Here is a 12,505-nt window from a genome sequence, read left to right as displayed (position 1 = left end):
GAGTATTGGGGGTGAAGTTATTGCAATTCACCCCATGCATGTACTATTGATTTTATATGCAGCCCTAGCAAATCATGCAGAGTTGAGTAAACCTGTATCGATTTTTACACTGTAGCACAAGATGAATATTTCCAACATTCTAAAGGCTTTCATGATGCTCTTGGTAACTATCCCCTCACCCTTGCTTCCTGAGAGTAGAATTTAATATGGACAATCAAGTTAAAAAATCAGTTAACAGCTACAGCCTCTGTTTCAAATGGAAATCAATGTACACAGGAGGTCAAATCTCATGCAGGGCAATGGAGACATCTATTGCCACCCAACTATAGTCCAGCTTGGTTCAGAATAGATATTCTGCCCCCCAGATGACTCCACACATATCACAGTCTACAAGAAAGCAATGAGGAGAGGATGTTTGAAATGGTGTTTCCATCATTCTCCGGTGCTAGCTGGTTCCCAGACTAGGAGTGACATTAGCTCCTGTGCATCCTGCCGAGAGGCAGAATATAATAGATATGTGACTGCAGTGCTGAGACCAAGAAAGAAGATGGCTCTCAGTATCAAAGGAAGTGAGAATATTGAATGGATCAACCTAAAATCCCAAACCATCAGCAAAAGCTCCCATCAGCAGTATATGAGCTGCGGTCAAGATTTCTGTCTCATTATGCCATCAACTTATCACTTCCCATACACATAAAAAAATAAAAACAAACAAACCTCAACAGCATTTTCTAATATAATGTACTTCAGAGATTAAAAAAACCACTTTCTTCACAGTTAATTTTGCTACACTGGACCAACGTACAAGTTCTTTATTGGATTTTTATTACAGCTAAAATTGACTGAGAAAATCACTAGGATATACTTAGAAATGGGAAGGAAATGTACGTTTACAATAAATAGGTCTCTGAAGGTCTCTTGTTTCATAGGAAGGAAGCTGTCTTTATATTACATGAACTATAAAAAATTATTAAAACTGAAGAGACAGGAAGCTGATAATTTGATTTATCATCTTAATGGCTATGATTCATGAATAAATAATATAATGGTTTATGTCTCTCTTGTAAAAAAGTAGGGAAGAGCAATTTGTCTAATAAATGACTTCAAAGATTACAGTTGAGTCTTGTTTGCCACATTTGTTCTATTTAAAAGAATGAGTGAATTCCTTATTTCTTATTACTTACTAAGACATTTGTTGTATTATTTATAAGAGTCAAAAACCTTAACTAAAAGCCACTCATCTTTGACCACAATCTCCCATTAGCTTTAAATTCAGGAAAGAAGATGGGATTGATCACCAGATCAATAAATCTAGCCTCAAAGCTGACTAAAAGCTTCCTTCAACCTCCTTCCTATGGGGTCTTTTTTCAAAATTAAAGTACCCCCTTTTTAATTATTTAAGAGCATGTCAGTTTTACAGTAAGGCCATGTATGACAGCATCATACAAATATTCCTTCTTTATATTGGAAATGTGGGCAGCTTCTTTAAAGGGACAGCATATAAATGATGATCCCTGTATTTCTTTGCAGCTGGATGTGCCACTAAAGAGATATAGCCTGTAACAAATGACTGCACCATAGATTTAATTGGTTTGAAGCTGCTGACAAGAGTAATAAAATCGACACGAAATATATACCCCTGATTATCAGACATGCTGAGCACCCAAAACCTTCACTCACTCCACTTGGAATTACCAGGGCTCTGCACTGCTGATGTCAGGCCAATAACTTACATTGCTGCAGAGAGCTATATACACTCAGTGAGAGTAAAATCCAACATAAAGAGTAACAACCAAAACAATTTTTTCTGTAGGAAAAGCTTATATCTGAAATTTGTCCACTGTACATTACAGGGCCTGACTTTCCTTCCTATGCTTTCTTACCAAACAACTATTTTACTGAAGATAATGGTAGCCAGGCCTTTTCTTTTCCTTACCAGATGGGAGACCTAATTAACAAAAGGTAAAAGCATTTCACATTTACTACAATCAGCTTGACATGTTTCTAATGTAGGGTAAAGAAAGAACTTAAAAGTGCTACCCCCCACCCAAGTCATTCTGCTTATGGCAAGACTGGCAGCGTGGTCCAGTGAATAAGGTATTGGGCTTGATATCAGGAGAGTTGGATTGTAGTCCCAGTTTAGCCACTGACCTGCTGTATAATCCTGTATCAACTGCTTCACATCTCTGTACCCCTTCCCCTCACCATACTAGTGTCTGCAACTTAAATAGGTAAAACAGGCAATCTCTTACTATGTGTCTGTACAGTACCTAACACAATGGGTCACTTGATTGTGACCGACAAACAATAATTTACTGGCACTCATTTGTTGACTTGGGGAAGCAAGAGTGGGAAAGAACATTTTGCCTCATGACAAACATATGGACCGGTTGTCAAACTATAGACATATGCATGAGTTTATCCACTGGGTCAGCTTTAGGCGAGGAGTCTTGGGTTAGGAGTAGGAGTTGTAGTGTCAGCCCTACAGCAGTTCTCAGCTGTGCATGTGGATTTTCCTAACACTGAGTATGGTGTGTGATCTATAGCACAAGCTGAGGAGTGGTGATCAGCAGACCAGACCTTCTCATGCCAGGGTTTGGAGCCTCAGACAATAGGACCAGCCTGGTATAGTGTAGGATTATCATGGGGAAAAAACAAGCCCCAGAGGTTAAATGGCATGCCCAGGTCTACTAGATTTTGCATGGACCTGGGAATCATAAAGATATAATTTATAATCTGGCTTCTGACACTCATTCTCTGCGTGATCTTGAGCCTGTCACTTAACTTCTGTCAGCCCCCGTTATCTTTGAATCAGATATATTTGCCTACTTCACAGAGGTGGCATTAGGCCTTGTATTTAAGACAACATATTAGCAAGTCTGTTAGTGGCAGATAAAGAACTCAGGGATGTTCTAAAACAGATAGCCTCTAAGAGGGTTCTTTCTCAAAAATTGGACAGTTTGAGTGAGTTTCACATGCTTCATGGTAAAAAAAGGTTTTGTCTTGTGAAATTAAAGGCCCACAGTCAGATCCCAGCGGTGCAAAAAATCACATTAAATGAATTGGCAAAACAAAACAAAAACCTGTACAATTTAAAAAAAAACACTTGTTCAGCAATTTTGTTCCTATCTAGGTACTTTAAACAGTTATGATTAATGAACCCACACATGAAAGGCTGTTTTATACACACAATGGCTATCCCATTGAACTATTTAGTCTCCCAAAATTGTAGAAAAATCTGGAATAAACCAAGCTCCTGTTTCATTTCAGTGTTATAACAGATGCCACAATTATAGAGGCTGCTTAAAAATACATAGACAAAGCTGAAAAAAATGCAGCAGGTTGTAAAATTGCATCCAAGACACATTTGTCTGATGGCCTTTCACTGTGAAGGGACAATTTTTGTTGTTGAAAATGAAGAAGATAGTCTTTGCTTTGTAAGCCTTCATTAAAGCACTCATCTTCCTTCTTAATGGGTTCAGTGTAAGAACTAAATATATTAGATCATCTTTATGAGTTGCAATCTAGTTTTTGTACAGTGTTGTGGAAAACATGAACAATTCCACTTAAGTAAGAAATCTTTTAGTTATGAAGCGCTTGGCGTATACTGGAGTTTCTGAAGGAGATCAGTTTGATTAAGCAAAGTGCCCCTGCAAACTTTGGATAAATTTAGGTTTGGACTATTTATTAGTCAATCATGGACCAATACTCCATTGTGCTTGATGCGATGCACACATGGAACAAAAGATGATTCACATTTTTCATCCAGTCTTATGTGACTATGGCAGCAGTAGATAATGAAGAAATAGATTTCCTAACATGAACTAGCTTAAAAAAAATCATGAATCCTCTTAAGAGAATGTCTGGTCTATTCAATGAAGTTAATTGAAGTGAAGGAGTACAAGGAAGTATACATTGATAGCTATGGATAGTTTCATAGATATCAGTTCCCTAATAGCGATTTGCACATACAGGAGCAGTGGCTCAGCTGATGTAAACTTTTGATAGACTCATCTGTGGTGCTATGATAGTTTACACCAGCTGAGAATCTGCCCCATACACCACTCAGAAATATTAATTATCAGTGAGTTATTAGTTTTCCAATGATATAATTTGGGTATATATCATAACATCAGCGTGTTAGGTGTAGTGAGTATGTCAGGCCTGACAAGTTGCTGGCAGAATAGTGAACCGCTAATGGGCCTTGGCGTCACATCTTCCTTTTCAGGCCTCAGCCTTCTCAGCATAGAAAATTCCCTGAATGAATCTGGTGTCTTTGTGATGTAGACATTTTTCCACTAGGGACTAAAAGGAGATCACTGTGTTTATTTTCACTTGTGGTTTAACAATGATAAAATATTAGTGCATCAATCCATGTTATTGCATGAACATATGTGCTAGAATTATGTTCTTAAAATGTGTTTGGCAAGAAATGCATAAGCCTAGACTGCCTTAGATGAAGGAATGTGAATTTGCTTTGTCTGACCAGCCTGGTCCTCAGGCAGAAATACTGAAGGTACTTTTACATAAAAAGGAAACAAAGCTATCAAGCCAACATGGGGAGGAACCAGTCTGAAGACTTCACCAGACTGCATGGCATCTCTTCCCCATAGGAGAAAAGTTACTTTATCTGAGAATACATTTCAAAAGATTATTGGTTTATAGACAGGGGGTCTGAACTTCAAAAGATAAGCAATTGAATCAATTGATTGTAAACAATATTGCTGTATTATAAAAGACTATTGAATAAAGTCTTATGAAAGCCTATGACATGCTGGTGATTAATATCATTGTGAAATGAATGCATTAACACTATATGAGGAATTATGGATATTCACTGATATCATGCTTTAAAGTATGTGACCAAACCCAGGGAGAAAAAAGTTCTCTCTCAGCCAGGAGGGAAGGCAGCTCTATACTAGTCTCCAATGTAAATTAAGCAATCTAGAATCAAGAAAACAGAAACCCTCCTAACATACAAATCAGCAGAGGGATAGGAAGTCCACAGAAAGCCTTCTTGACTCTTGAAACAGAGACAATGAACTCTGGAGTGATGGAAGGGGGCAAAAAGACAGTGATCAATTACTTGTGTGTTTCAAGGGGCCAGAGCTCTTGAAATCAAAGAACATTGGGTCCTTCAATGTCAAATGTTCAATAGGGGTTGAAGGCTTGAGGAACTGAATATAGGTGAGAAACCTACTTCCGCAATGATTGTATCTTGCCGAAATAAAGTTTTAGTCTTAGAAGGGTATTTTTACTTTTGCTTGCTTGTAACCCTTTCTATTTGTATTATGTATACAAATAGAATAGGGTATAATTTGACCCTATGACTTTTTGTTTAATAAACCGTAAAAGGAAAACAAGTTTATTAAACAAAAGGTCACAGGTAAAAATACCCTTCTAAGACTAAAACTTAATTCAGTTCTGTGACTAAAGTAATAGTGTTTGTCAAACCTCAGTTAAATTAACAACCTGCAGTGTATTCTTTTTAAAGAGCAACAAACGTAACTTCTGTGAATGTTCCAGGAGAGGGCTGCAGGGAGACAGCTAAGGAAATTTGGGATTTGGGGGGCACTGGCATCACTCTGCAAATGGTTACCGGGCCGTGGAAGCCCGGGTGTAACCTGTATGCTTGTAGACTGACTGTTGGCATTCAGGCTGTGACCCCAGCAGCCTAGCATTTAAGACATCCAGAGCTGAAAGGGAGGTGATGACAACCCCTAACTGGTCTGGGTTGAACCCTAGGATGATGTCACAGAAGAATTTTTAGGCAAGGAATGCAGTGCTTCAGTGGAGCTGTGTGGGAAAGTTTGCACAACCACCCTTGGCACTACTCAGTCTCCAACTTTGGGGGGGAGGGGAGATTTGCTGCTCACAAATTCACGTAATTTTCTGACAACTGTTTCTTTGGCCATTTTAATTTCAATGTCATGCTATTTTAGGTTCCAGTTCTGCAAACATTTATGCATGTGAGTGATCTCATTCAAGTCAAAGAGACTATTCATGCGTTAATCATGTACAAAAGGATCAGGGCCTAAATTCCTAAGGGATTATTCAACATGTCAAAACTGTCCACATGGTTAAATGGAAAAACAATATGCTCACTTTAGTTACCTATATTATTACTTATCACATTTGACAGACTGTCTAATCTGGGCCCAGTGCCATAAGCAGAAGTGAGTCCCTTCAATGAAGATAACGAGATTGGAGAGTGCTCAGTACATCACAGAATTGGGCCCCTCTGCCATTTATAGTGACTAGTTCTATGCCTGACCCTGCACCCACTGTGGTTCACTTGGATTATGCCATTGATTCAAGTATGAGCAGAATAATAATTTTATTGAAAAGAAGGCAAGAGTTTGATTTTTGTAAATGACCATACAAATATAATGTAAAATGGTGCAGCTTTCTGGAGGATTATCCATGCATAATTTTCTTGCACACAGAATTTGGCAGCAAGCAATCTTGTCTGGGGAGATGTAGCATTTGATCAATCTGTAGCTACTTCTTCTAAACCATATTTAAACAAAAAGCCCTCCCGCTACTAATGAAGTAAGAAGGTTATCCATCTTCTTTTCAGGATTAACAGTGCAAGATAAAACAGTGCTGTGTCAAGAGTGTTTAAAGAAAAAAAAAAGTAGAAAAAACTTCATAGCAATAACTGCCCATCAAAAGATAAAGACTGAATAATATTTTACACATAGTAATAGTGTTAGAAATAGACTGATTAATTTTACTTTATATATAGGTCATTAGCACTCATTTTAAAAGATAGAAAATACAGATCAATCAATCTTTAGTGTTCAGTGCATACCTTTCAAACATGCCTGCAACATATGCAAATTACAATATAAAAAGACAGATCAAATTCAAATATGAATTTTTATTTTTAAATCTAAAGACTATCCCTATGTGGAAACCCTACAAAACCTACCTGAAATTCCATAAAACCCTAGGGTATGAACATTACCAAAAAACCACAGACTCAAGTGAGTTGACTAAAAAGGGGTGGCAGGAAAAATCAAAGGACATTTGGATAGAAAGACCCAGGGAGAGATCAATTTGGACTGTAAATAATCTGCAGAAAAGATTCAAATTGCCATAGGAAAAAATTCAAGGGAGGAAGGACAACACAAATTTTATCAGATCAAGAGACAACCCCTATTCCCCCAAAAAACTACATTCTAGCTTTGTTGCTCTGGTACATCGATCCTGAGTACTCTAACTTTTGATTTATAGTGATATTCCTTCAGATATAACTTGACAGATGGAGGAATAGGAAGAGCATCAATGCCATCATATGTTGTAGAGTTGCAAATAACTGTTCTGCATATATGCTGAAGGGAAAAAGGAAAAGTCCTGTGTAAGGGAGTGGATAAAAGTGGTTCAAAGAACATACAAGAGCTCGGGTCTTTATAATGCTCTAAGAGACCAGTAATGTCAGGAGAATGGAAGACACAAGGATCATGAGCATCAAAGCTGAAGTTATGATTCCACTGTTCAATTCTTGCATGAAGAGAACGACTATAGCGTCTAAAACTAACAGAAAACAAATAGTCTTCTTGGGCAGAGTCTCGTAGTAAAAAAGTTCCTTCTGGCTTTCCTTCTAGTAGTGCCTCAGCTGCATATTTGTCCATTACACCCCAGTAGCATGGATTGTTATTGATCTGGAGAAGGTCTGGGACAAGACAGTGGACATAATCAATCTGGGTATGATATTTGGGAGGAGTTTCCAACTGTAGCAGTTCATCATCCGTTTCCCATTTGGGTTTGTTCCTTTTTCTAGAACTTGTGCAAAGTGTTATAACTTCATCATCAGAGTCCATATCACTCTCCTCTTTATTGTTCTTTAACACCTTACTCATAACCGATTCAGTCCTAGGATCACATTTACAGGAGTTGCTATCTGTAATGTCACACGGCTGTGAGAAAGAGTTTCTTCCTCCTGTGCTCGCTCCATCTCTCAGATGATCATCCTTCTCTTCATTTTGGGATATATCAGGGTTTATCCAATCTTCTGATTTTTGACTTATGGGGGCAGTGTGTCTTTTAATTAAATGCCATCGAAAAGCTAGCTCTGATCGCGGTGGGAAAGGACACTTATCTAGCATTAATTCACTGATATGAATTTTTCTCTTCGATGGAAGTACCGAAGAGTGCCGACTGCTACAATTCTTTATAGGAAAACACTGTCCCACAGCATCTTGCAATTTCTGTTTAAGAGACCGGCCTAAAAATCGGTGGCCACATGAACGATCTAAATCCAGTTCAATAGATGAACAGCTGTGCTTCCTCTCTTGGCTCCTTAAACCAGCCACTGGTTTTCCTACACTACTTGCTGCTTCACCATCAGAACAATTCTCATTCTTTTTTGACCATGAGAGCTTCTTTCCACTCCATACATAACCATCCTTTCTGTCTGCACTTCTACTACGGGTGGTTTTGGGTCTTACATCGACATTTTTACTATTACTTTCTTTATTTTCCGCCATTTTGACAGCTTAACTCCAAAAGTCCCAGAGCTCTATGTTGTGTTTTTCTGTAACAGTTTCTACAGCTTGAAGCTTCTTTCAGGCATTTTCTGGAAGTATCTAAGGAAACAGAAAACACAACTAGGTTAACAGCTTTACAAGTTCACAACACAAGACCAACTCAACTGTATAAATGACAGTAATGGCAATTAACTGCTGGCATATGTATAAATAATATAAATCAAGCTCAATTCATTAGGAAGGTTCTTGACAAACACTGCCTTGGTCGCAGACCTAGACACTCTTAATCCTTCTCCATTATTAATATTTTCCAGTAGTTACCATCTCCTTGAGTATGAATAAGGCATACATACACCGTGCTTTATAGCAAAATTGACAACAATTTTGCGCCAGGTAGGTTTTAAAATGCCACAGTACATGCATTAGGTTATATTGCTTTGGTTGTTCACTGAGCAAATGCTGCATCTATTCCAATCAGCCTTTCAGGAAAGAACAAGCCAGAACAGAAACAAAGTAGGTCAAAGAGTACAAAGAGCTACTGTACCTAGATGATATGCTTGTTTATTACTAATCCACAAAGTCTGATGCCTAGGATCCTATTCTTAATTGACACTTTTGGGTCACTGTCAGGATACAAAATAAATTAAAAATAAGTAAGTCGCAGATTCTGCCAATTTCTGAATGTTGTTTTCATTTATTTTTCAAAATGAAGTTAAAAAAAACATTAAGTCCCCAGGGGGCTGAAATATCTGGGGCTTTACATATGGAAAAGGATTAAAACAAATCCAGATCCCTTACTAAAAGCAATTGAAAAAGGCCACGAAAGATGGAGCTGCTTATTACTTATTACATTAAATGAGCGTTTTCCTGAGACTTATACATGCTTAGTTCACTCCCTATGTTTGCTTCCTAAGGCTTATTGTATTCTTAAGAGTTAAAATATGTGTGTGTGTGTACACACATGCTACAGGGAAGGGAGGGAGGCATCTTAAAAAATCTGCTTCTGAGTACATAGCTGAAAGGATAGTAGCACATTTTTCAACATGCATGGCAAGGTGCATCTAAGCACTCCAGGTCTGTCATAATCTGAGGTAGGTTTTTTCCATACCAAAAAGTCAGGATATGTGTCCTCTCCTCCACTGTTTAAAAACTGACAGAGATGGTGAATACAAAGAAGGGAAAGAAAAGGCATACACTTCCTCTCTCCATCAAATCCATTCTCATCATGAGAATTACCCAGTATTATACCCCATCACTCTGCATTCCCTGAGGGGCTGAGCATGCTGGCAATTCTGCATGCTGAGTTCTCTCTTCTGTTAGTGAGCGAGCAAGAGAGTCGGATGATAAATGAAACCTATGTCTCTCATATAGAACTACTCAGCACTACCAAGAGGCTAGCAAGATGTTTCAATTTAATCAATGGGCCAAATTCATCCCTGATGTCACTCCACTGTGGAATTTTGGAGAGTCACTTCATTTTACTAGAAAATATTTCCCATAGGCATAGTATGGACTTTGCAGCCTGGGCAGACAAATATATGGCAGCAGGGCTTGCACTAGTGCACTAAAAATAGTTGTGTGAAAACTGCGGCACTGGAGGAGGCTCGGCCCAGCTGCCCGCACTCAGAACCACCCTACCTCCTGGGTCCAAGCTCAGGTGGCAAACCTGAGCTGCTGGTGATGCCTCAACAGCCACACAGCTATTTTTAGCACACTAGCCCTACCTTGTCTGCTCAGGCTGGAAGGCTCACGCCCCATTGCTGTGTAGACATACCGTTTATGTCGAGTAGGGGAAATATACAGGAAATAACAGAAGTTTGTGAAAATTATTCGATTAGAGCACTCTTGATGATTAAAAACTCAACAATATCTAGTATTGGAGAATAGGAACTACAGGCCTGGAGAGTAAGTTTAACAGATTCATTGGCCCAGTTTTCATTTACATCCATATACATATATGATGAACAATTAGCATTTGTACTTCAGTAGTGCCTAGAAGGTCCAATCAGGGATCAGGCTCCTGTCGTGGTAGGCACTGTAGATACACATAATGAAAAGGCTGCACTGCCCCAAAGAGAATGTTATTTTCCCAGTTTCATCTGCTGCTGCAGACTAATTTTGTCAGGCCAATTAGAAAGGCAATTGATACTCAAAATATATGACTGTGCAAGAGTACCTGGAGCTGCAGCCTCTCAAAACCAGATCTGAACTTGGCCTGATAAAAGGACAGAAAGGATGGTGCAAAGGCTATCTGGGGATCTGGGAGACCCAAATTCAGTTCCCAGCTCTGTACATATTTCCTGTGTGAAGTTGAGCAAGCCACTAAATCCCATTGAAACCAAGTGAAGTTAGGTGTCTAAATACCTTTAAAAAAAATGGCCCTCAGTCTCTGCATGCCTCAGGGCTTGTCTACACTTAAAACACTACAGCAGCACAGCTGCATCACTTCAGTGCTTCTATGTAGACCCTTCCTACACCAATGGGAGTATTCTCCTGTCAGTGTAGCTAATCCACCTCCCCAAGAGGCAGTAGGTGGGTTGATGGAAGAATTCTTCTGTTGACCTAGTTCTGTGTACATGGGGACTTACGTTGGTTTTAACTACCCTGCTCAGGGATGTGGATTTTTCACACCCCTGTCTGACGCAGTTAAACTGATCTAATTTTCTACCACAGACCAGGTCTTAGTTCTCTATTTGTAAAATTAGGTTAACATCAAAGTCACAGGAGCATTGTGAGGATAACTACTTTAAAGATTCTGAGGTGCTCAGATATTATAGTGATTGGGGTCATATAAGTACCTTGGATAGGTACTGTACACTTAACTATCCTATCCATAAACTGAAGACTTTCTACCTAAATAATGCCATGTAGGTGTACTGCCATTAGTGACTGAAATGCAACCAAATGAAAAAGAAAAAGAGAAAGGCAGCAGAGATAGAGAGTATTCTTTTACCTACCGGGCAATGTTAAATGAAGCTATCCAGTATATCAAGTTATGCACATCAGCTCTGAGAACTTTACATTTACAAAGATGAATAGAGACAACAACCGGAAGAGAATTATACGCATAAGATTAAAGTCTCCTGTCTACTGAGGCTTTCTTGTAAAGTGGATATACCTTAGGGATGTTAAAAGCAGATACAGCTGACAAAACTCAAACATGAAACTCTTCCTCCTAAACAAATGACAAGACAAAACAACATGAATGGCTAAAACAGGGTTCATGTCAGGCTACTGGATTCTGAAGGTTATCAGACATCATCATGGATTTAAAATCCCTACAGGGTTATTGCTACACTGTGTCCTGACAAACTTCAGGATCTCAACTAAAAGCAACATCTTCTAACAGATGCATTTATACAATGAAAATGCTGTCCCCAATCAGACAGTAGGCAACAATCACCAGCCAGTGAAAAATATCAAAGAGATAGAGCCTGATCCTGTGTGCTGGAGTCAATGGCAAAACTCCCATATACTTCAGAAGCAGTAGGAGCAGGGCCATAACAAACACAGGGAAGTCTTGTTCTGAATAACTTGAGTGTTGCTCTACTAAAATATTATTTTTCTACAGCCACCGTGAATGTCTGTCTGCACTGCACTGCCAACCCCTCCAAAACCTTTCTAATCAAGTTGTTAGTTATAGTTTCCATGTGATTAATTATTTAAACAGTTCTCTACTCAAATACAAAAATCCAAGTGTCTCCATCTGATTTTTCCTCTCATTAAATGACAACCCCATCCCTGGTATACTACTAACCAAAAAGATTAATTTCAGTCATAAAATTGTGGAAGTTGATATTTTATGTCATTTATAGCATTCAAATCTATTAAATAATTTTCCTAACTACTACCCATAGTTTCAGACTGCTTACATTTCAATAACGAGTATAAATTAATATATTATTTGAATGGTCTATATTTATCTGTCATCTCTTTTTATTGGTATTTTTAGTTTTGGTGGATTTTTTTTAGATTTTTTTAAAACAAATGACTTAAGTTAAGACCAGCCATAC

General features: G+C 38.5%; 1 protein-coding gene across 6 annotated transcripts in view; it reads right to left on the bottom strand.

The window, feature by feature from the left end:
* Positions 1-5,900: 5,900 nt before the first annotated feature.
* Positions 5,901-12,505, bottom strand: part of SOCS4 (suppressor of cytokine signaling 4) — a 73,508-nt gene continuing 66,903 nt past the window's right edge. For 4 of the 6 annotated variants that reach the window (XM_039535211.1, XM_039535207.1, XM_039535206.1 and 1 more), the window contains exon 2: positions 5,901-8,591. In XM_039535211.1, the coding sequence (XP_039391145.1) occupies positions 7,185-8,492 (1,308 nt within the window). In that variant the 5' untranslated portion in view covers positions 8,493-8,591 and the 3' untranslated portion in view covers positions 5,901-7,184. Of the gene's footprint in view, positions 8,592-9,036; positions 9,116-11,610; positions 11,668-12,505 lie in introns of all 6 variants that reach the window. The other 2 variants (XM_039535208.1, XM_039535210.1) reach the window with 2 other exon arrangements.

The sequence above is a fragment of the Mauremys reevesii genome, linkage group 4 (assembly GCF_016161935.1).
Source record: "Mauremys reevesii isolate NIE-2019 linkage group 4, ASM1616193v1, whole genome shotgun sequence".
In the NCBI taxonomy this organism is placed as follows: domain Eukaryota; kingdom Metazoa; phylum Chordata; order Testudines; family Geoemydidae; genus Mauremys; species Mauremys reevesii.
Note: the sequence above shows the minus strand (reverse complement) of the source record. Positions and strands in the feature narration are given on the sequence as shown.